The sequence below is a fragment of the Sorex fumeus genome, unplaced genomic scaffold (genome assembly GCF_029834395.1).
Source record: "Sorex fumeus unplaced genomic scaffold, SorFum_2.1 ptg000072l, whole genome shotgun sequence".
Taxonomy (NCBI): domain Eukaryota; kingdom Metazoa; phylum Chordata; class Mammalia; order Eulipotyphla; family Soricidae; genus Sorex; species Sorex fumeus.
The window spans coordinates 28,586,697-28,611,357 of record NW_026606129.1 but is presented as its reverse complement, the minus strand read 5'-3'; the positions used below and the strand labels follow the sequence as shown (position 1 = coordinate 28,611,357).

At 39.5% G+C, this 24,661-nt stretch overlaps 1 protein-coding gene across 1 annotated transcript in view; it reads left to right on the top strand.

Moving 5' to 3' along the window:
- Positions 1–21,990, top strand: part of NGLY1 (N-glycanase 1) — an 82,441-nt gene extending 60,451 nt beyond the window's left edge. Inside the window, exons 8-12 of the mRNA XM_056129221.1 lie at positions 3,043–3,153; positions 6,900–7,064; positions 9,944–10,129; positions 20,470–20,647; positions 21,319–21,990. Of these exons, the coding sequence (XP_055985196.1) occupies positions 3,043–3,153; positions 6,900–7,064; positions 9,944–10,129; positions 20,470–20,647; positions 21,319–21,494 (816 nt within the window). The 3' untranslated portion in view covers positions 21,495–21,990. The remainder of the gene's footprint in view (positions 1–3,042; positions 3,154–6,899; positions 7,065–9,943; positions 10,130–20,469; positions 20,648–21,318) is intronic.
- Positions 21,991–24,661: the final 2,671 nt, after the last annotated feature.

Sequence of the window (24,661 nt, the reverse complement as noted above, 5' to 3'; positions counted from 1 at the left end):
CCCCACGTGGTGAGGATTTGCATTGTTTCTTCATGTTGATGTGTGGGTATTGGAACTGTGATGTTACACTAGATGACTAAACTACTTGCGGCCGCCTAAAATTAGGCCATGCCCACTTCTCCTAAAGCCACGCCCACTTCTGAAGAGGCCATGCCCCCACGGGAACCTGGTGTGTGTTGGGGGGGCTAAAGGCTGGGTGGGGAAGAAGATGAGCACAGCGTTGGGGACGAAGAGGAAGAGTCAGAGGCTCAGGGCTGCTTTTGGGCCAGGGTCCTAGAGGACGCCTGGGGCACTTGCACAGAGAAAACCAAGTCCTGGGTTCGAATACTGGCGGATAAACTGACCTAGGTGGGGAAGAAGACCGGCACAGCTTGGGGGACGAAGAGGAAGAGAAGGAGGCTCGATAAACTATGTTTTTCACAGCTTTTTGAGACACAGTTGTCACATAATAAGTATCATACTTTTCAGGAATATAATTTTAAAATGTTGTCATCTGTATCACCCATAAAATCCACTTTATTGACAATAATGGAGGTATCCACTAGCAGAGGAGAATATTTATATCCCTTAGTTATTCTCCCCTTGTTACCCTGCTCCAGGCAACTCCCTGTCACTGTAGACTAATCTGCATTCCTAAAGTTTTATATAAATGTAATCATGCTGTATGTACTCTAGTGGTCTGGACTTTTTTAGCATAATTTTGAAATTCATTCGCATGTATATATGTATACATATCAGTATTTTATGTTTGCAGCTTAGTAGGATACCATTGCATACACCAATATCTGTCTGTTCACTCGTAGATGCGCCACACCTCATTTGAATATTTTCCAGTTTTATTGAGGTTTGGCAGGTTTTTTGGGGGGGATTTTTTGGTTGGTTTTTGTTCATTTGTTATTTTTTTTTTTTTTTTGCCATTTCATTTTTTTTTTTTTCTTTTGGGGGGAAGGGGCACACCTAGCAGTTCTCAGGGCATACTCCTGGCTCTGCACTCAGGGATCACTCCTGGCTGGCTTGGGGATCACACAAGATGCCAGGGATTGAACCTGGGTTATACATGCAAGGCAAGCGCCCTACCTGTATCACCGTGGACCCCTGTTTTTTTGCTATTTCAAAGAAGCTGCTGTAAATATTCAAGTATAAAAAAAGCATCTCATTTCTCTTTGGTGAATTCCAAGAATGTTGTATCAAATGTTGGATTTATGTTTAAACATTTTTTCTTTTTCTCTGAAGCAAGGTTTTTTTTTTCATTGAAACTTTAGAAAAATGTGAGAGGAGAGAGAGGGACTGGAAATAAGCAAGTGAAGAAGCGTAGAGACAAGCAAGATAACGTGCCAAAGGAAGAACACAGGCTTGAAGAGCAAGCCTGTGTAACTTTAAGAATTGACAATTTTTCAAAGGAATTGTGCCATTTTTTTCCAGTAGTTTGTCGAGAGTGCCCAGTTTATCCCTGTCCTTGTAGCACTAGTATTGTCTGACTCTTTAATACTTGAACTTTAATAGATGTATAGTAGTATCTCATCGTGCACTTTCCTAACGACAAATAATACTGAGCATCTTATGTGCTTATGTAAATCTTTTTGCCTGCATTTTTTTCTGCTGTTGATATTTGAGAGTTCTCTATTTTAAATACAAATATTTTATCAAAATATTTCTTAACTCTTGCTTTGCAAAGATTTTTCCCAGTTTGTACCTTGTTTTTAATTTTTGAAGACTTTTGAAGAGAAGAAATTGATGTAGTCTAGTTTATCAACTTGTTCTTTCATGCAGTGTATTTTTTTATGTAGCTGAGACATTTTGCATAGACCAAGCCAAAGTAATTTTATCTGATGTGCTTTTATACTTTTTCGTTTGGTTGTTTGTTTTTTGGCAGTGCTCTGGGTTGACTCCTGGCCTTGTGCTCAGAAATCACAATGCTCAGGAGACTATGTGGGGTTCAGGGAATTGAACCTGGGTTAATCACATGCAAGGCAAGTGCTTTACCCACTGTACTATTTCTCTGGCCCCAGAAGTTTTATTCTTTTACAGTCTGTCTGTAATTCATTTTGAGCTTATTTTTATATGTATATATAATCTCAAGTTGCAGTTGAAATTCATACTTGTACATATTGGATGAGAAATGTTCTAGTACAATTTGTAGAAAAGATTTTTCTTTCTCTGTTGAATTTTCTTTGCACCTTTGTCCAAAAAAAAAAAAAGTCAGTTCTACAATATATATGAGGGGTTTTTAATTGATTTTTGGGAAATCAGCTTGTCTATGAGAGTTTTTTTTTCCTATTTTTTAAATTGAATTACAATGAGATACACAGTGAGGTACAAGGTTGTGCATGATTGGGTTTCAGTTATGTAATGTTCCAACCTCCATCCCTTCACCAGTGTATATTTCCCATCGGTAGTGTCCCCAGTTTTCTCTACCTCCACCCTCCGGGCACTTTTCTCTCTCTCTCTCTCTCTCTCTCTCTCTCTCTCTCTCTCTCTCTCTCTCTCTATCTCTCTCATATTTTCTGTCTATGAGGATTTTTTTTGGTTTTGATTTTTTTTTTTTTTTGCTTTCTTGGTCACACCCTTAGATGCTCACACCCTGGCTGCTCTGCACTCAAGAATCACCCCTGGTGGCACTAGGGGACCATATGAGATGCCGGGGATCAAACCTGGATCAGCCTCGTGCAAGGCAAATGCCCTATCCGCTGTCCTATCACTCTGACCCTGCCAATGAGTTTTTAAAATCTAAATTGTTGGAATTTTTTTAATCTTCTTTTGGGGAGTAGGGGAAGGGGCTGTGGTACACCTGGCAGTGCTCAGGTGCTCTCCTGGGCCATTGCCGGTTGGCACTCACACTGCCCAGTCTATGAGGTGTCTTTCTTGGAAGTGTACCTGTTAGAAAATGGATTAGAAACATTATCTTTATTTTTTAAAAGAACGTTTAAACACAGTATGTAACATTTTAAAAAGTTTATAAGGTTATGTACTGTATTCTAGGTAGTTAGCAAATTAAGATTGATAATTATAATCTTGTTAAGTATTTGCTTTTTGTAATTTGAGGTGGTTGATGTCACTTGGCGATATTCTTGTAAACATGAAGAAGTAATCTCCCGAAGAACTGAAATTAAAGAGGATATACTTCGAGAAACTATTAATGGACTTAATCGTCAGGTATGTGTTTGGACTTTTGTCAAATTTGAGAGGCCATTTTAATTTTTCTATGTAAATAAGAATAACCACTTTTAACCCAGTGAAAATATTAGGAAAATACAAAAGTTGTGCCATTGTTTTGCAAATAAAAGAATTTTTTTTCAAATTTTATTAAGATATTTTGATTTTCCATTTCCATTTTTTCTGATAGTTTCATGCAGGCATCATTTCAACACCGTACCCACTGCCAGGGTACTCATTTCCCTCCACAAAGATCATGAAGGACCTTCCACGCTCCCCCACCCCCAAGCTCAGTTCTGTGGACCAGCAGTTCTCGTACCTTTGGCTGTCTGTTGCTTCCTTACTCTGTGTCTTTAAATCTCACATCTGAGAGATGTCGTTCTGTATCTGTCACTTTCCTCCAGCTGACTCGCCCAGCATGATGCCCTCTAGTTCCATCCATGCAGCAGCAAATTACATGATTTTGTCATTTCTTACAGCCGCAGTATATTCCACTGTGTATATGCACCACTGATCCATTTATCTGTAGTTGGACATTTGGGTTGTTTCCATATCTTGGCTACTGTATCAAGCATGGTAATGAACATAAGTTTGCATATATCCTTTCTAATGAATGTTTTTGTGTTTTGTGTGTTATGGATCATATAGGAATTCTATTATATATTATATTACTTGTTTTGCAAAGTCTCTGTTGCTTTTTTGTAGTTGTTGTTAATGTAAGGGTACTGCTGTTTCTTACTGCTTTTCGTAGAGGTTGAACAAGGTACCGTTACCCCAACAGTGAATGGGGTACCTTTCTCACCACAGCCCCGCTAATACTGGCAGTTTGCAGATTCTTTTGATAATGTGCATTCTCACTGGTGTGCGATTGTGTCTCACTGTCATTTTGATTTGCATATCCCTGGTCATTAAATGGCAGCACTTTTTCATATACCTATTGACCTATCTGTTTGTCTTCTTGGAAGTGTCTGTTCATCTCTCCCTGTTTTTGTTTGGGAAACAAAAATAGTTTAATATGTGTCTTTGTTCATTGACCGATGGCAATGTTGATTTAAACATTTTGTTTTTTTTATTTTTCATTAACACATCTCAAAATTAAGAAAACAGAATTTTAATACATGTAATACATATTTAGCATAAAGCCTGTTGTCACAGGGCCAGTGGTGTGATTTTACAGTAAATCATATGCCTTGCCACATGTCATGTCCTGAGTTCTATCCCTGGCAAAAAAATATAAATAAGATTGTGTTGTCTTATTTATCAAAGGTTTGTTTTTTATATAATCACACTTAACTAAGTACAGAAATTTCTGGGTTGGGAGAGAAAGTACAGCGGGTCTGGTGCTTCCCTTGTATGCACCACACCCAGCTTTGGTCCCCAGCACTCCATATGTTCCCCTAAGCTCAGGATGAGCAATCTCAGGGTGCAGAGCCAGGAGTAAACTTGGGCGTTGTTATGTGTGTGCCCCCACCCCCCACCCCACAAACTCCCCCCCAAAAAAATAAATTTCTGAAACAAGACATAGGAAATTCTTAACCTTAACTATTTATGGAAGTATTGGGGTCCTAGGGTTGAGGAGAAAGTAGGGAAAGAGGAAGCGGATACCAAGGAGTGAAGCCAGGGTTTGTGCTTTACCACTTGAGCAACCTCCCTAGTACTTGACTTGGAAATACTTACTATGTACACATGTGGTGCTGGAGCGGTAGCTCAGCGGGTAAGGCATTTGCCTTGCACACGGCCGACATGGCCAACCCGGGTTCGATTCCTCCGCCCCTCTTGGAGAACCCAGCAAGCTACGGAGAGTATCTCGCCCGCACGTCTGGCAAGCTCCCCATGACGTATTCAGTATGCCAAAAACAGTAACAACAATTTGTTGTGAGACGTCACTGTTGCCCGCACAAGCAAATTGATGAAAAACGGGAGGACAGTGCTACAGTGCTATGCATGTGGGGGAGGGTCTTTTCCCATCGTTAAAAAAATCTAGATTTGAGGCTAAAGAGGTATCTCAGGTGGCAGAGCACCTGTCTTACATGTGGGCTCAGTTCCTGCTATTTCTGGCAGTGTGCCCTGGGTTCAATTCCTGCTATTTCATGAAGTGTGCCCTGCCCTGCTCCAGAGTACCACCAGGTATAGCTGTAGTGGCCCCTAAGCACTGAGAGAGTAGCTGTGGTAGATTTTTTGAGCATTGAAAGGAGTTACCATAGTGCATCCAAGTACTGTGGATATAGCATCTAAAAAATATCAATTTGCAGGGCTTGAGAGATAGTGCAGCTGGTAAGGTGCTTGCCTTGTTCATGGCTGACCAGGGTTCAATCCCCGGCATCCCCTAGGGTCACCTAAGCACTACCAGGAGTAGTCCCTGAACGTTACTGGGTGTTACTGGTTCCCCCTCCCCCCCAAAAAAAAATTAATTTGTAGCCAGTCAGTATAAGAGGGGGAAGAGGAATAAGGAACTTGTCTTGCACGTAGGTGATCTTGGTTTTATCTGCAGTATCTTGTTTTGTCCCCCTTAGCAAGCCCAGGTGTGCCCAAGAACACTGTCACTGTCCTCCCGTTGTTCATCGATTTGCTCGACCTGGCCCATTAACATTGTGAGACTTGTTATTGTGTTTGGCATATCGAATACGTCACAGGTAGCTTGCTAGGCTTTGCCATGCGGGCAAGATACTCTCGGTAGCTTGCTGGGCTCTCCGAGAGGGGTGGAGAAATTAAACCCGGGTCAGCCGGGTTGGCCACATGCATGGCAAACGCCCTACTGCTGTGCTATTGCTCCTGCCCAAGAGCACACAGAAAAAAATCTTAATTTGCTTCTGAGGCACAATTAGAATAGGGCATCTAACATTTATTCCATTAATGTTTAAGATTCCTGGTGAGGTTTTAATCTGTTTGGAATTTTGCCTTATTTTTTTTATATGTATCCTTCAGAGAGCCTAATCTGAAGACCTGGTATATTTCTAGAATCCCTCACCTTGGACAACTCTGAATTCCAGTGAATGTACCACTCAGCACTGTGATTATGCTAGAAATTGTATTTTCAGTACCTTGGCTACAGTTCTGTACTTGACTTCTTGACCTTTTGTCTCCTGCGACTCAGTTGACAAGTGTGTGAGGTGGGGCAGGGTGCAGTGTGTTCAGTTCAACTCAACAGTTTCCTTCTTCTGGGATCTTCCATTCTTCAGTTCTGGCTACCATGGTAGCTTTTATTGCATTGAGTGGCTGTTTATATATGTGTGTGTTTGTTTTCCCTCGATTTTCTAGTTTGTTGTTGTCACTGTTGTTTTTGCTTTGGAGATCACACCCAGCAATGTTCTGGGATTACTCCTGGCTCTTTGTTCAGGAATCAGTCCTGGCTGTGCTTGGGGGACCATCAAGAATGCCAGGGATTGAGCCTGCCAGGTACAAGGCAAACACCCTAGCTGCTCTGTTTTTCTAGCTTTTCTTCACAGAAAGTTGGTCTACCACAGTTTGTCTATCACAGACAGGAACGAAGATCCAGCCTCCATGTTTAATCTACCACAGTGAAAGTTCCTAAAAGACTTGGATATGGGTATTAAAGGGTTTATCAACATAAAAATTTGCATTTTCCATGATTTTTTCCCCAGATGATTATATATGTGAAAATACAGTGGTTACTTCTTTGAAGTTCCCCTTAAACTACAAATGTTTTCATTATATTCTTACTTGGGGCTGAACCTCTGTCCACATTCCCCTAATCTTAATGTCATTTGTAAAATTATAAATTACAGAGACAAATATCTTTGTCAGAAAACAGAAGAAAAGAACTCCTTCAGAGGATAATTGTGGAGCTTGTTGAATTTATATCTCCCAAGACCCCTAAACCTGGAGAACTTGGTGGAAGAATATCTGGGTCAGTGGCCTGGAGAGTAGCCCGAGGAGAAATGGGTCTAGAGGTATTTTATCATTACAGTATGATAATTTTCTCACTTTACTGCTTCCTGTTGTGTGTCTTTTCATAGAGAAAATTGTGTTGTTCATGACCTTTCAGTTAAGTTTTTAGAATAATTGCTCAAAATGTCAGTATTTGAAGAGAACCAATAAAATGCTTGTCGTGGTGTATCTGAAAGAACTAGTAAAGCATTTTGAAATGGGATTTTTTTTGTTTGTTTGCTCATTTGTTTTTGTTTAGGGGCCCAACCAACAGTGCTCAGGGATTACTCATTGGCTCTGCACTCAGGGGATCACTCCTGACGAGACTTGAGGTACCATATGGGTACCAGGGATTAAACCTGGGTTAACTGTGTGTAAGGCAAGCACCTTTCCTGCTGTGCTATCGCTCTGGCCCCGTGAAATGGGATTGTTTTACAATCTTACATAAACTATAGTAGAGTATAACTTTTGCTGGAGTAGATGTAGAAAAATGCACTGATCACCAGTGTGAATCTTACCAAATTTTACAAACTAGAATGCTAACAAGCCTAGTGGCATTACAAAATAACCCCAGCTTCCCTTCCAAATATTGTCTTCCACGCCTAAGAGTAGCCATCATGCTGATTTCTAAAAATCCTTTCAATGAAAATAGTCCACCACAAGATCAGTTTTATAGTTCTAAGTTTAAGTTTTATATCTAATTTTTCTAAATTTGACCTTACTGCAACTTTCTTCTCTAGCAGAGGAGTATGTCTAAAGGGGGGCAGAGCATTCCCAGTAAACGTGGTTTCCTTTAAAATGTATCCTATCATCTTTAGCAGGCAGTTGAAAGTGTCAGTTTAGCCACATAGAATTACAAGATCTAAATTCAACAGATAATTCAAATCACTGCTGATGCAATGCAGTTTACAAGTATAAATCTAAATGAAGCCAATTTAAAAGAGCTAATTTAATTCACAGCTGTGTCCAATTTAAAACCGATATTATTTAGGTCTTCATTTCTTTTTCTTTTTATGCATGGTGTGCTTCCTCTTACATGGCATGTACGTTGATTACATTTTTTAAATAATGAATTGGGTCATATACCTAGATTGTTTTCCCTTTTGAAACTGTTTTATAAATTTCTCAGTTACTGCAGATCATATTCAATCCATGGACTTTTAAAAAAAAGCATTTTTATCTATAGATATAGATGTTTATTTCTCAAGTAAATTGAAAAATGTCAGTCCAAAAAAATTATGGGATAGAACTTTGAAGTCATTTAGACAAATAGAACATTGGTTATATCATTTCACAAAGAAAAGTTTAGTCTTAAATTTAAAAGACCATAGTAGACGTTAACTTTAAATTTTTATTTTCATTTCATTTCTTCAGTGCTCTGAAATATATTTAGCAAAGAAGAAATGAATTGAGAATTATTGTTACATGCTTCTTTTAAATGTAGTGTGCTATGCATGACTATACATAACTATAAATAACTACAGAATTTCTAAAAAAATAATAAACTTATTTTTCTTACTGTAACATTTTTGCAGTGCTAGTTCTTTTTCATACATGTAATGACATTCAAAATTCTAACACGTGCACATATTCTCATAACATTTTATCTACCTTAAGATATTTTATTTTCTATTTATTGGCTCTTTGTACATTTTTACATAAAATTTTTACATTAATACCTAGTACCTGATGTTTAACCAAAAAATGCAATACATTGCATATTTTTTGATTGATTACTAAATAGCATGATGGTAACATAAACTAAAATAATGGGTGATTTTTTATAACAGTAGAGATACTTTGATTGTGAAAAACTAGGAAAGGATACCACTGTTATCAGCTCAGGCTTCAGATTTTCCTAATCAACCTATAGTGCACAGGATGACCCTCTACCATGAGGAATTTTTCCAAAACTAAGATTCAAAAATGATTTTGAAATTAAAGCAAAGGGATTTCTTTTTTATTTAAATGCAAGATTTTGCCTGTAGTTTTAAGGTAAAGGATGAGTTTTTTATAGTGATTTTTGTCTGTGTAAGACTATTCAGGATATCTGCTCTAGGAAATCTTCTTGTTTAAAGAATCAGAAAAGGATACTCTGAAGTGGCTTTATATTGAGTGCTAAAAGATGAGAGAGAATCAAGTATATGGAGAGTAAAAGGATAGTGCTCCGGAAAAGAAACACCATGTATCAAGGCCCATTGGCAGGAATGAGGGTTCTTTAGAAAAAGAAAAGGGAAAGTCACATGGTAGAAGGAGCAGAGATAAAAGGAAAGAATAAAGTGAAATCTGATTAGAGAAGATGGAGACAGATCCTAGAGGGTGTTTTTAGCTTTGGTTAAGATTTATGTAGAGGTGAAGGACAGTGAAAAGTCAGTAATCAACAAGATGACATAGCCCAATCTACATATTTGAAAAACTACTTTCGATCAGAATGCACTCAATGGTAGAACACATACTTTGCATGTATGATGCCCTGGGGTCTGTCAGCGGTATCAAAAACAGTGAAAAAGTAGCTTTAGGAATTGCTTTTTGGGTCATACCCAGCATTCTGGCTCTGCATTCAGGAATTACTTCTGGCGGTGCTCAGGGGACCATATGGGATGCTGGGAATCGAACCCGGGTCTGCCACGTGCAAGGAAAACGCCCTACCCGCTGTGCTATGGCTCCAACCCCTAGCTTTAGGAATTGATGACAGTAATCCAAGTCTAAGATATTAGTAGTTTGGGGCTGTATCAGCATGATAAATAATTTTAAGCCTATCAAATACTTTGATTTTTTTTAATGGCATCAATTTTTTAAATTTTCAAATTGAAGGACTCTCTTTACCTCTATCCGTAGAAGTTCCTCTTGTAATAATATATCTTTCGTTATGCTGAGAAACTAATTCTGCTTTCTTTTTAAGAGAAAAGAAACCCTGTTTATCCCCTCTGAAAATGAGAAGATTTCTAAACAGCTCCACCTTTGTTACAATATTGTGAAAGATCATTATGTTCGCATTTCAAATAATAATGAAACCATTTCTGGATGGGAGAATGGTGTGTGGAAAATGGAATCCATATTCAGAAAAGTTGAAACAGACTGGAACATGGTAATTTAATGCATGAAATAGTTTAAAATCTTTGTAATTGCTTAAACAAATATAGGTCAGCTTCATTTTTCAGTTGTGTGTGGGATAAAATTTTGTGTGGGCACTGGAGAGATAGAACAGAGGTACTTGCACACAGCAAACCCTGGTTCAATCTCTGGAACCCACGCATACGGTCCCTCAAGCACCACCAGAAGTGATCTCTGAGCACAGAGCTAGTAACAGCCCTGAGCACTGCCAGATGTGTCCCTCAAACCAGGGGAAATTGTTTGTAATTTTAATTTTGAAAACATTTAGATTACTTATCATTCTGGTTTTGCTTTGGGGACCACATCTAATGGTGCACCCAACTTATTCTTGGCTCTGAGCTCAGAGATCACACCTAGTGGTGCTCAAGGGATGGTATGGGATGCGGGGATTGAACCCAAGTCAGCACAGCAAGCAAGCACCCTGCCTACTGTACTATAGCTCCAGCCCTATAGTAATTCTGAAACTTAGTTAAAGAAAATCCTGCTCCCTGTACTGGGTCTATCAAAAGCCCATTCAAAATTCATGCCTTGGTATCATTCATTATCTCCCAACACTTTGAGCCATATTATTACCACCTGGGGTGCTGGAACAATCCAAGGTATTGATGGTGTCCATGGGTACCCGTACGGGAGTAGTGGGGACCAGGCATTTCTGTTTTCCTAAAAGAAAATGATAGATTTCCAGGGGGATACTGAGTGACTTTTTTTTTTTTTCTGAAAACGGAATGGTCAGTCAAATAAGTTTAGGAACCTCAGATAAATTTTTTTTTTAATCAAAGAGACAAAATTTAATTCTTTCATGGGCAAAAATAATCAAATGTATGCCAATTCCTGTGACCGGTTTTTGCATGAGTATGTAAAGTAGATTGTTACTTAATTCTTTCACAGATAATTATTGATTGCATCGTAGACTATAGGGGTGCATAACAAATTTAGTTCAAAGTTTCAAAAGCTGTACATCTAATATCCTTCTGTAAGAATGTGGTTGATTGAGGGAGCCAGAAAGAGTACAGTGGGTAAGACGCTTGCCTTGCATGAGGCTGACCTGGGTTTAATCCCTGATACTCCATGCGTCCTCAGAGCCTGCCAGGAGTGATCCCTGAGTGTAGAACAGTGAGTAAGCCCTGAAGTCCTGAGAACAACCGGTGTGGTCCAAAAAGAACAAGAAAAAAGGAATATAAGTGTTTGAGCAACCATTGGTTATTCTGTCTGTTCTTAAAAATAAAGACATGGAAGTTGGAAGGTTGCTATAGTTCACTTACACTAACTTGTACTTCTCACCTGTTAAAATCATGAGAAGCTTTGCTTCTCTACTGCCCTTTCCTTTGGGGGAAATAAACTCAATACAATATTCTCTGTAGATCAGGCTACCATATTGTTGATGGATTTTCTTAGCAATCAAGTTATGGAAAATGCTTGAAAGTGAACTTCCAAAATGGTTGGCTGGGAAGGAAGTTGTTGTTCTAAGTCAAATTGGAAAGATTTTTTTAAAGTGAGCTACGTTTTAATATCTTATTGACTATGGGCCTCCACCATGCGCTTATCACTATGCTAGGCAAACAGGACAGAAGTTAAACAAGATAAGATCTGCTCATTTTATCCAACCGTGAGTTTTGTTCTAAAACTTAAGTTGGTGTATCAAACCAAGATTGAACCAAGAATAACTTGGAGGATTATTAAAAATTACAGCTACAGGAATTTTTGTCATTAAAGAGGATAAATCAAATGATAAAATCTGAAATGTGTATCTGTGTGTATGTGTATCTGTGATAATATAGTTTCTGAGAGAGGATGAAAAACTTCTGAAGGCTAACCTTATTCTAAAAATTCCTGCAAATGGAAAACGGCTAGAATAGGTTATTTGCACTAAGGAATAGTCTGTGCTGAAGTAAGGAAAAGCATGCCTCTCTAAATAACCAGCAGTGTTAGTGGAGAGAACTATGATATGCTGCAAAAAATGGGATATCCTGAGAAATAGGTCTTCTCAGTGGTAGATGTATTTTTCCTTTACCTGACGAGTTCATTTGTTTAGATTATTAGTTCGAACGTGTCCTTACCAGTAAACATTTACTGCACCCCTGTTGTGTCAGGCATTGTTCTCAGCTACCTTGATAAAAAAATGAAAATACAGTTTTGCCCTCACAGTCTAACAAGGGAAATTGGAGCATAAACAGCCATCTTTTAGCCACGAAGTAGAGTGCTATAATAAGGATATCAACACATTGCTATGGAAACACCGAGGAGGGAGTAATTAGCTCTGGCTGTGGGAGTTGGGCAAAGCTCCACCAAGCAGGCGACATTTGAGCTGGACTCTGAAGGATGAGGAGGTGTTCACAAGGCAGGGGAACAGCAGGGAAAATCATGGCATGGACATGGCATGTTTGGAGATCTCTAAATAGAACATGGTCGCTAGAGAGAGTGTATTGTATGAGAAAGATTTAAATACTGGGAATGAGATGCGAAGGCCATTAAATGAGAAGCAGGCCCCAATTCAAGTCAAGTTTGCCTTCTTAGACTTTCACAAAGGGTGTTATTTTTTTTTAAGTAAACAAATACATTTCCGGTTACAATACCAAATGGAAAAGTAAATGCTAGACTCTTAACTGCACCCATGTATTACTCTCCCTAAAACAGTATTTGGGGTTATGGCCTAGACTTCATTGGAACCTTTTTCCCACTATACCTTTCTTCATGAATCATGCAAGGTATTTAAAACAGTCTTTGTACCCTCTCCAGTGGGGGTGGGAGGAGAATAAAGGAACACAGAACACTGTTCAGGAGCACAAAGACTTTATTAAATGTTATTAGTTAACAAATCTATTATTCAGTGACTGAAAGGAATATGAAAAGCTAACTCGGGAAGATGAGCATACTTTTCAGGAGGCGAGTGATTGCACCTTGAAAAACTTGGTATTAGTAGCTTCCCCACTAATCTCCCTGACTTGCCTCAGTCCCTTTAAAGATGGGCTTTCTGGGTCTGGAATGATAGCATAGCAGGTAGAGCATGTGCCTTGCCCACGGCCGACCCAGGTTCGATTCCCAGCATCTCATATGGTCCCCCGAGTACCACCAGGAGTAATTCCTGAGTGTATGAGCCAGGAGTAACCCCTGTGCAATGCCAGGTGTGATCCAAAAATTTAAAAAAAATTTTTTTTTAAAGATGGGCTTTCTTCGTGCTGTGACCAGAAAGACATTTTCAAAACCTCTCTCATTGCTGAGAGCTTAAGTAAGAAACAGCTTGCCTCTCTTCCCACGGTCACCCTTGCCTACTTGTCAGACCTGGCCTTGCAGTTGCTCTCTGTGTCAAATTTGGCACTGCCCTCTTCACAAAACCATCTTGACTTTACTTTTTAGTTGCTGAACTTTTACTCAGAACTTGGTATAAGCCTGTTCTCTCCAGTGTCAGGTCACTGGATCTGTTTTCTCTTTTATTGACTCATTTGTACCATGCATGACATTTGACCAACAAATATGTGCACAAATATTTATTGCACTCCTAGATTGTAAACATATCCCAGACTTGCCTTTTTTCCACTCAGTTTTTCACTCTAGGTATTCATATGTCTAGTATAATGCTAACAAATTCTTAGTAAAGAGAGGTGAATGTAAAAATGATTGAGTGTATATCGTGAAAATGTTGCATCTCCATAGGGCTCTATTTTCATTCAGACTATGTCGTTTCCATGTTCCCTGGTCTTTTGAGTAGTTTCAATTTTTGAACAGTTTTATCTTCACAAAATTGTGTCAATTTTGAACACTTTGGGTGCATGCCATGTTAGGAACTGATTTTAGTCATTAAATCAACATGTACTTTGTCAGATTTTATAATTGTTTTTCTTTTGGGACCACACCTAGCAGTGCTCAGGGCTTACTTTTTTTCTCTGTTCTTGGGAATCACTCCTGGCGAGGCTTAGGCTATATGGGATGTGAGGGATCAAATGTGGATGGACCATTGTAATGTAAGTGCCATTCTGTGATACCAAGGGATGAAAGACAGGAGGAAAAATCATTACCCCTTCTTAAGTCAGAGAAGACCCTGCAGAAGTAGGGAGGCTTAGTGGGCTTTTGGAGAAGATGCTGTTGGAGTTGTTTTTAGTGCAGCGGCAGGATATTGAAGGGGAGGAATGTGTTCTAAGACATGCAAGATAAGGCAGACCAAACCACTGAGATGAGAACTAACCGGCATATTCAGTAAAGAGTAAAGTAGGGACTATGGGGAGATATTGTAGAAATGAAGAACAGGGGTAAACAGTTGTCAGGTTTCAGAGACCTGATTACCTTGCAATTATGTAATAAAAGGAATGAAAGAGCTCAGTCAAGGGAAAGGATATGGTCGGATCGGTGGTCCAGAGATAATACCACAGGCTGTAAATGGAATAAATCAAAAGCACAGAACTGAGATCCTTAAATACAGTGGGAATTGATAGTGATTCATGTTTGATTGTCTGATAAAAGGGAATAACCAAAAAATAATAATAATAAAATTCTTGGGTAATGTCAATTTACCAGTATTAAAATCCACTGAAATAACGCTCAACTGAATATCTGTAGGAATGACTGACTTGTGGGGTGTCTGTGGTATGGTGCTCTTAATTAGAGTTCATCTTTGCAGCCTAAGCAGAAGAATAATTTTATGAGTATATTAAAGATGATTCAAACGGCTGGAGCGATAGCACAGCGGTAGGGCGTTTGCCTTGCACGCAGCCAACATGGCCAACCCGAGTTTGATTCCTCCGCCCCCCTCGGAGAGCCCAGCAAGCTACCAAGAGTATCTCGCCCACACGGCAGAGCCTGGCAAGCCACCCGTGATGTATTCGATATGCCAAACACAGTAACAACAAAATCTCCAATGGAGACGTTACTGGGCCTACTCGAGCAAATCGATGAACAACAGGAGGGCCTTTACCTTTACCTTACAAACTGAAACTCCAGGAAACCATACTAGTGGATATACCAACCTTGCATGTAATGAAATTTAGGAAAATTGTTTTTTCTGAGGGGTTCTGTGAGGAATGCCACACCTAGAATTGTTCAGGGGTTGCTCTTGTCTTCAGTACTCAGGAATTACTCCGGGACTCCTGGTGGTGCTCAGGGGACTGTATGGGATGCTGGGAGTCAAATGAAGGTTGGTCGAGTGCAAGGCAAAAGCCCTACTAGCTGTCCTTTCACTTGGCCCTTAAGAACATCTTTTTAAGTGAAGGTCTTCTGATAAGCTGACATGGCAGTTGTTCTCTGAACTGAGGTACTTGGAGATCTTCAGTACTACACCTGCCAATCATGTGATTCCAGGGATCTAACCCAAGTCAGCTGCATGCAATGGAAGCACCTTACCCCCCATACTATCTCTCTGGCCCCACAATCAATGCTTTACAGTTTATAGTTCTTGAACCCTTAACAATATCCTAGTCAAGGGCCGGAGCGATAGCACAGCGGGTAGGGTGTTTGCCTTGCACGCAGCCGACCTGGGTTCGATCCCCGGCATCTCATGTAGTCCCCTAAGCACCACCAGGAGTGATTCCTGAGTGCAGAGCCAGGAGGTAACCCCTGAGCATTGTTGGGTATGACCCAAAAAGCAAAAAACAAACAAACAAAAAAACACACACACAAAATAACAATATCCTAGTCAGTGTTAGCATACTTAACTATCATCCCAGTGACTAGGCCAGTTGGGTGCATAGTGGGCTATTATATATATATATATATATATATATATATATATATATATACTGTCACTGTCCTCCCGTTGTTCATCGATTTGCTCGAGCGGGCCCAGTAACGTCTCCATTGGAGACTTTGTTGTTACTGTGTTTGGCATATCGAATACGTCACAGGGAGCTTGCCAGGCTCTGCCATGCGGACAAGATACTCTTGGTAGCTTGCCGGGCTCTCCAAGAGGGGTGGAGGAATCGCACTCGGGTCGGCCATGTTGGCTGCGTGCAAGGCACACGCCCTATCACTGTGCTATCGCTCCAGCCCATATATATATACACACACATATATATAATATATGACATTATAAATATATATAATATATAAATTAATATATAGTATATAAATTAATATATGTAAATATAACATAAAATATACATATATATGACATTATAAATAAATATATATGACTATATAATATATAAATTAAATTTGCTCGAGCGGGCCCAGTAACGTCTCCATTGGAGACTTTGTTGTTACTCTGTCTGGCATATCCAATACTCTCGGTGGCTTGCCGGGCTCTCCGAGAGGGGCGGAGGAATCGAACTCGGGTTGGCCAGGTTGGCTGCGTGCAAGGCAAACGCCCTACCACTATGCTATAAGAGTCACTCCCGAGTGCATAGCCAGGAGTACCCCTTAACATCGTGGACTGTAGAGAAAGAACAGCTAGGGCACTTGCCTTGATTTGATCCCTGCTATCTTGTTATAAATGGTCCCTTGAGCACCACTGGGAGTAATTCCTGAGTGCATAGTCAGGTGTAAACTCCCACACAAAAAATAAAGGTACTTTTATCTTGTAAACAACTGACCCCAGTTCAGTCCCTCACACTGCATGTGGCCCCCCAGCACAGCCAGGATTAAATCCTGAGCACCACTAGGTGTGAAACAACCCCTTCCCCCCCACCTGCAAATAAGAAGAAATAAAATCTGTAGGTTACTTTTCTGCAGAGGACCAAGGAAGGAGCTTTAAGGATTGGAGAGCACGCCTGAGCACAGGCCCTACTCATACAACTGTGCTGGTGTGACGCTGGTGGGCCCCTGCCAGGCATGAGCAGCACCAAATTGCCACATCCAAACACCAGGCAGCCAGTCTTTTATACTGCTGGACTAGACATTGCCAGGTATGGGCCCCAGCTCCTTGGACATTACTGGGGAAGCCCCCAAAATAAAATTTTATGGCGTTAAATTGAGAGAGAGGACATAAATTTTTTATTTAGTAGGGTCTGTTTATATCAACATTATGGTTTGGTTTAGCATAAAATTGTGGTTCCTTGAAATCTGAATATTTAAGATTGATAATTCAGTGAATTCCATTTTATTTTTAACTTTTTAGTGTCTTAAAAGTTGATGCTTTTAGAACTAAAAAAATAATCTTTAGTTCTTATGTGCCCAAGACCCATATGTAATCATGAAGGCTGTTCTTGGGATAATCAGCACATTTGAAGTTAAAATTACTTTAGTCTGTCTTTTTTTTTTCCCTGTTGCTGGGTATGGGAGGCTTTTTGTTTGGTTTCCTTTTGTTGGACTTACCCAGCAGTGCTCAGGAGTTGCTTAGGGTCCTAGGAGCCAGAGTCACACTGGCAGCCACATACTTTAAAAAAAAAGTTCAATCTTTGTAATCTCTCCAGCCGCCTACCATATTTTATACCCACACATTTGGGTGAACATTTGAAACTGCTGAGCTCTGAAAACATATACAATAAGGAATTATTGGGGCCAGAGCAATAGTATAGCAGGTAAGCATTAATACCTTGCACACAACTGGCCCAGGTTCCATCCTCAGCATCCTATGTTGTGCCCCAAGCACCCCCAGGAATAATTCCTTATGCAGAGCCAGAAGTAACCCCAAGCATCACTAGCTGTGCCCCCCTCCCAAAGACCCAGAAGTACATATTAAAACAGATTAGAATTTCCCTCTATTCCTTTAGTTCCTTCCAGCCACCCTCCAGTAGTATTCTGATTGACTTGTCTTTTCCAATTCATTCCCTTTACCAGCTTTTCCTTTAACAGAGTAAGTTTTAGAGAACCCCTTGGTGCCTAGTCATTTAGCGTAGGTGATGCTAATGACTCCCAGGGAGTATTGATGCAAATCTGAGCCCAGGTTTTTGTTCCAAACAATTACAAAAGGAACCACATATTTATCAAATGATATCATTGTTGCCCTGAGTGTAAGGTGAATAGTCACAGATCTCACAGTGCCCTACACCTCAACTTGTCACTGGGAGCAATCTTTATACATACCTAGTTTGGGGAATTCAAATTATTTTCCGTGAAGGATTGCTTAATTCTATAATCTGTAGCTCATTCTAAAAACTTGTGGTGGTATTTTTATTTGGTTTTTGTTTTGGGGCCACACCTAGTAGTACTCAGAGATTACTTCCCGCTCTGTGTTCAGGGATCACTCCTGGTGGGCTCAGGGGACCATATGGGATGCCAGGAATTGAACCCATGTTGGCTATGTGCAAGGCAAAGCGCCCTACCAGCTGTACTCTTTCTCTGGAGCCTATTCTAAAACTCTTACTCCATTTCTTTTCCTGGGAAAAAAAATATCGGTTGCCAGATATAAATAAAATGCCAACAATGATTTATTTTTCTAGAGGATTTTTAAAGCAAAAACAAAAGATGTTGGGTTTAATACAAGAGAGAGACACTATACTAGGCCCCGAGCAGATGACAAGGAAATCATTGCTATTGTGCCCCTGGTGGACCCTGGTACCACTGGTCCTTTGCGGCACCAGGCCCCCTGATATCTGCTTAGGAACCTCCCACCCCACCCCCAATAAAAAAAAGAAATAGCATTAATTTGACTGTTGTGGAATGCAAAATGTCAGGTGAGTGAAGAACTTATTTCAAAGAAATGTATGGATTATCTTGAGAATTTGATTCAAAATTCAGATTCTTGGGTGAGGCGGGTGAATAGAATGATCTTGAAAGACCAACGTGTGTATGTTGGTTTTCATGTCATCATTTTAAGAGTCTCAGGCTCATCTGACTGAGGTTGCCAGGCAGTACTTCATGTCAACATTTCGAAAGCATGTAATTGAAACTGAGAGGAGACAAGCAGCCAGTGTGAACTTGGATGCCTTTAGTAGACCTTAAAAGTGGTCAGACTCAGAGAGAATACAGGAGCCGAGGACCTTGCCTTACATGCAGCAAGTCCCAGTTTGGTTCTTGGCACCACATAATGGACCCCTAAGTACCACCAGGAGTGATCCCTGGATGCAAAGCCAGGAGTTTCTGAGCACAGCAGTGTGTGGCTTATAAACCTAAATGCATATATAAATGTTTTTTATTTAGTTATGACATGGGCTTTTTGTCCTATGAAAGAAAACTTATCTGAAAATCCAAACTTAAATAAATTGGGGAATAAATTACATTTAAAAGGATTCCCTGTAAAGTTCATTGTAAAGTGGGATATATTCAGAGTATGATGAATCAAATATTGGATAGTACGTGCCATTTGGGCTACTGGGGCATAGCATTCAAATAATATTTTTCACTAAGACCTAGCTTCATAAGTGGGGTCATGACCCCACATGGGATTATATAACTAAATGTGAAGACTGTTTTAAATTAATTTATTATCAGCAGATGTTAGATTTGTTTTCCTGGTTTTGATGTCTGTATACCTCGGATGGACGTCAGAATTTCCTGGGCAAGGATTACTCCATAACTTAGAGGCCAGCCGGGTATCCTAGAGGAAAGGGCAGTTCAGAGAGAGAATGGAGCACCAAATAAAGGATGTTTGGAGGATCCTCCCAGGAGGGTAGATGCATGTCGAAAGTAGACTATGGACTGAACATGTTTGCCACTCAATGCCTCTTTTGCAGACCACAACACCCAAAAGGAGAGAGAGAACACAGGGGATTGCCCTGCCACAGAGACAGGGGGGATGGGGGGATGGGGGTGGGAGGGATATTATCCATGGTGGTGGAAAATGGGCACTGGTGGAGGGATGGGTATCTGATCATTGTATAATTGAAACCAAAGCACAAAAAATTGTAAATCTACAACTTTAAAAAAAAATAAAATATAATAAAGGGAAAAAAAAAAAGAATTTCCTGGGCAAAAAGGGGTTGCTAATAGAATAAGTAAGTGTAAGTAGCCTTGCTCTAAAACAAACATAAACTATAAGAAAAACTGCTGGAACTGGAGTGATATTACAGCAAGTAGGGCATTTGCCTTGCACGGAGCCAACCCAGGTTTGATTCCCAGCATCCCATATGGTCCCCTGAGCACCGCCAGGAGTAATTCCTGAGTGCATGAGCCAGCAGTAACCCCTGTGCATCACCGGGTGTGACCCAAAAAGCAAAAAGAAAAAGAAAAACCCCTAACAAAATTTTAAAATGTTGTCAGTAATAATCTTCTGATGACTGGGCCAGAGAGATTTTACGGGGATTAATGTACTTGCTTGCAGCCAATGCTAGATCAATCTCTGGCACCTCATATGATCCCTTGAGAAATGCCACATGTAGCCCAGAACCTTAAAAAAAAAAAAACTTACATGGTAAAAGTTTTGGTTTTAATGCTACACTTCAACTATAACTATATGTGTTTTCTGCACTACTATTTCTGATGAGTCTTTTTACCTCTCTTAATTTGTAGGTGTATTTAGCCCGAAAGGAAGGATCTTCTTATGCGTATATTTCATGGAAGTTTGAGTGTGGAGCATTTGGCTTGAAAGTAGATAGCATTTCCATTAAAACAAGTAGCCAAACCTTTCAGACTGGAAAAATACAATGGAAAATGCGATCTAATTCAGCACAAGTAGAACTTACAGGAGGTAAGCGTATTACTGGACAATTATTATTGTAAAGTGTGTGCTTGATAACTGGGGAAGTATTGAATTTATTCACTCTCAAAACGTATTTGTATGTTTGCAATAAAAAAGAAAAGCCCTTTTATAAGATCTAAAAGTTAAAAGTAGGTAAAGAGTTGTTCTCGATAACCCTTCAGTATCGATATTGCAAACCACGATGCCAAAAATGAGGGGGCAGAGAGAGAGAAGAAAAGCGCCTGCCATAGAGGCAGGCAGGAGGTGGGAGGTGATTGGAGGGAACTGAGGACACTGGTACTGGGAAATGTACACTGGTAGAGGGATGGGTGTTGGAATACTGTATGACTGAAATCCAATTGTGCACATCTTTGCAATGGCCTGTCTCACAGTTATTCCATAAAAAAGTAAAAAAGAAAGAAAACTTAAAAAGTTATCGGAATTAAAGTTTAATTTAAACCTGTGTAGTTTTATTGTTATAGAAGAGCTTATGTTTTTTTTATTGTGAAATCCTAAGAGAAAGGAAATATTCTTTCGTCCGAAAGGAAGCATTTCCTCCATAATGAATAATTAGTACAGTTTAAGGATCTTTCCTTACAAATCAGGTGTATAAAAAGAATTTCAAACTCTTTCCATTCCTTCAGTTATCAAAAACAAAGTTTTTTTTTCCCTCCCAACAGATAAAACTCTTCACACGTATCAGGACTTTTCTGGTGCCACTGAAGTTATTCTGGAAGCAGAATTAAGCCAAGGAGATGGTGGTGTTGCATGGCAGCATACCCAGCTGTTTAGACAAAGCTTAAATGACCAGGAAGAGAAATGTTTGGAGATCATTATAAAATTCAGTGACCTTTAAGGACCGGAACGTTATCAAAAAGCTGGCAATAATCAAAGCCTTACTGCATTCTAAAATAGTTTGTTGGTTCGGTGCATGCTTAATTGGCAATTACCCTCTGCCGCGTATTTCTTTTGCTAGCTCCTCATCATGTAACGCTCATGAAACTATATCTTTGTATGATGGACCATAATGAAACCGTGAATTAAAAGCCCCGTTCCTTATGTGACTATCGAGTAAAATCTTCCTGCACCAAAATGAGATTTTAAATCTGAAAACCTGACAAGTATAGTTTTGGAAGTAAATGAAGGAATTCTTGACTATTCGTGATTACAAGAAAGTTTTGAGCTAATAATAGTTGACTTCTTTTTGATAAGCCATTAATTTCTTCATGAGTAAATTTTCTAAGCCTTTAATTGTTAATAAATGGGAAAGTCCCTTTTAAGTTATATAATGCACGGAAATTTTTATCTTTGTAAATAAGCATTTAAGAAATAAAATTAATTATTTTGCCTTATTTTTTTAGTGGTTATTTGACTAAAAAAGAATCTTTACTAAGGATAATATACATTAAAAACTGGTTAGAGGGGCCGGCATAATAATAGAACAGGTAGGGCTCTTACCTTGCATGCCACCAACCCGGGCTCAGTCCCCGGCACTATTTATGGTTCTCTGGTTCTCCGAGCACTGCTAGGGATGACCTGTGAAGGAAGACCGAGAAGTAAGCCCTGAGCACCATCTGGTGTGCCCCTGTCCCCCAAAATTGAAAAACAATGGAGACTGCTTATCTGAGAATTATGAAAACATTTAATATTGACCACATAAATTCAGAGGTACATTTTGAATCCCTAATATGAGGACATTTCTGAAAAATGCTTTACTTTTTAAGTTTACTTTTGAATATTTTTATCTACCTCATTGAATAAAATACTTATTCTTGTCTTTGAAATTATGTAACTATTGCACAGTGTTTATATTTTTTGTTTTGTGTGTTCCATTTATCCTCTCCAGTTAAATTTAGTGAACATTTACTGAGGATTTGTGTGCAGAAGCATTGTGGGTTTTTTGGTTTTTTTTTTCATAGTGTTGTGAAGGAGACAGTGGTGAAAAAGATGCCGTTCCTTTAAATGTCTTGGTGATGTTCTACAAAGTGAATTCTTAACTCTTCATCCAAGAAAAGTCTTAGAAATTCTTACCCTAGGAAATCAGGAGAGCACTTTTAAAATTATAAAAATGTGTACTAAGAAACAGAAAATAAAGGTATTTTATACTTGGTTTTGAATCATAGTCAAACTGTTAAGGATCACTTTCTTGCCAAAATGCTACATTTCAAATAAAGTAGTTTGTGCATCTGATGTTATTAATATGTCTTGAAAGATTTGTAGAATTACAGGTTCTTAAGTTATTCATAGCATTGGATATTGGCCAGATACATTAAATTGAAGATACTTGACTGTTTCAAAGTGTCTGGTTTTGGCATAGTGGGTATTTTGATGATTAAGTGATATAACCCTCTTAACCTGCATGAGAAAATCTGAAGAACTTCAGTTTTATAAAGATGGTAATGAAAATGTGAGAGCTCACTTGAATGTACTTGATCTGTGAAAAAGATGTTCTAATTTCTGGTATAGCTTTCAACAAAAACAAAATGATCATTATAGAATACAAATGTCCTGTGTTTTTATAGAATTAAACTATTGAAGAGAAAAAGTAGTTGCCCTTTTTTTCTTAAATACATTTCATTAGAGTTTTAACCCCAGGGATTCATGAAACATGTTACTAGATTTTTTTTTTTTTATTCTACAGAAAAGATGGGATTACACGGCGTCAGGGGGCCAGTTGGTGGGTGTGACCCCTGCCTACTGGAATTTAGAGGATCTGGGTGGAGGATGCTCAGCCCCGATCCGAGCAGGCTTGGAGATCTCAGCCCCGGGACCCGCATGCCTTTGTCCCTCTGCCGGTACCTTCATGCGTGTGGAGAGTGGTCTCAGCGTGGTGGTGGCTGGTTCTGGAGGTCTTCAGCTGCTGGAGCCCTGGTTGGGGCGGGGAGGGAAACTCAACCCGCTCCCCTCCAAGGGGCCCCCGGCGAGGACAACCAGGCACGGGGGCAGGAGACAGAAAGGATCGGAAATAATACAGAAGATGTGGGGCAAAATAAGTATCTGTAATGTGTATACTTCAGTAACCACACACTGGTAAGATAAAGTAATTTAGGCAAAGAGGGACCAATAGTACAAACCCTGCAGTGAACTGGCACCATTAATATTAGGCTGCTATGAACATAGCAGTCCTTTAGAACTCTCTCATTTAATGACATATGATCTATTTTGGCTAAAGAATAAACGTTAATAGGAATAAAGAGCAACAGATCTGATCAGTAGAAAGCTTGCTACTACTGGGGTAGGGTGGTGCGGAGTGGGCGGGGGAAGGGAATACTTAGAGAAGGGAACACTAGGGTCATGGTGGAGGGGAAAGTGGCTGCCTGGAAGACAGACCGCAAATGGGATATTAGTGGAGGACAGTGAACGCTGATGAAGGAATTGGTGTTAGAACATTGTGCACCTGAAACTCAATCATAAATACCTCATGGTGATTCAATTAAAAAAATTTTTTAAATAATGCTAAACCATTGAGGGAATAACCACACCAAGTGCTTGAAATGATTCTTTAACTCCCCATTGCCAATGTTCATTGTTCAGAAAGGATTTATAGGCCTGAATGCTAGTACAGCCAATAAGGTGCTTGCATAGCTTGCAGCTGACCCATTTTATCCCTGGAACCACATACAGTCCCCTGAATACCACCAGGTGTGGCCAAAAAAAAAAACCCTCCAAAAGACCAAGAATTATGCCATGAAATTTTAGGTGAGATCGTATCATGGTGTTTTAACGTCTTAATTTCTATTGCAGATTTTTGTTTTATTTCAATTAGTCCTTTGCTGGAAATTACATTTTCACGATAAACAAAATGTTAAACCTGAGGGTTTGGTCACTTTACAATGACCAAAAGAAGTACCTCGATTGAGAGATCATGGGCTTTTTCTTTTTTTTGAGATAATTTAACCCAAACTCATTTTTTGCTTAAGAAACTCAAAATCAGAGAAGTTAAACTACCTGTCCAAACAATGGATTGATGATGTAGGCATTAATATCGATTTCCTTCAGTTACAGGGTTATAGAATTATAGTC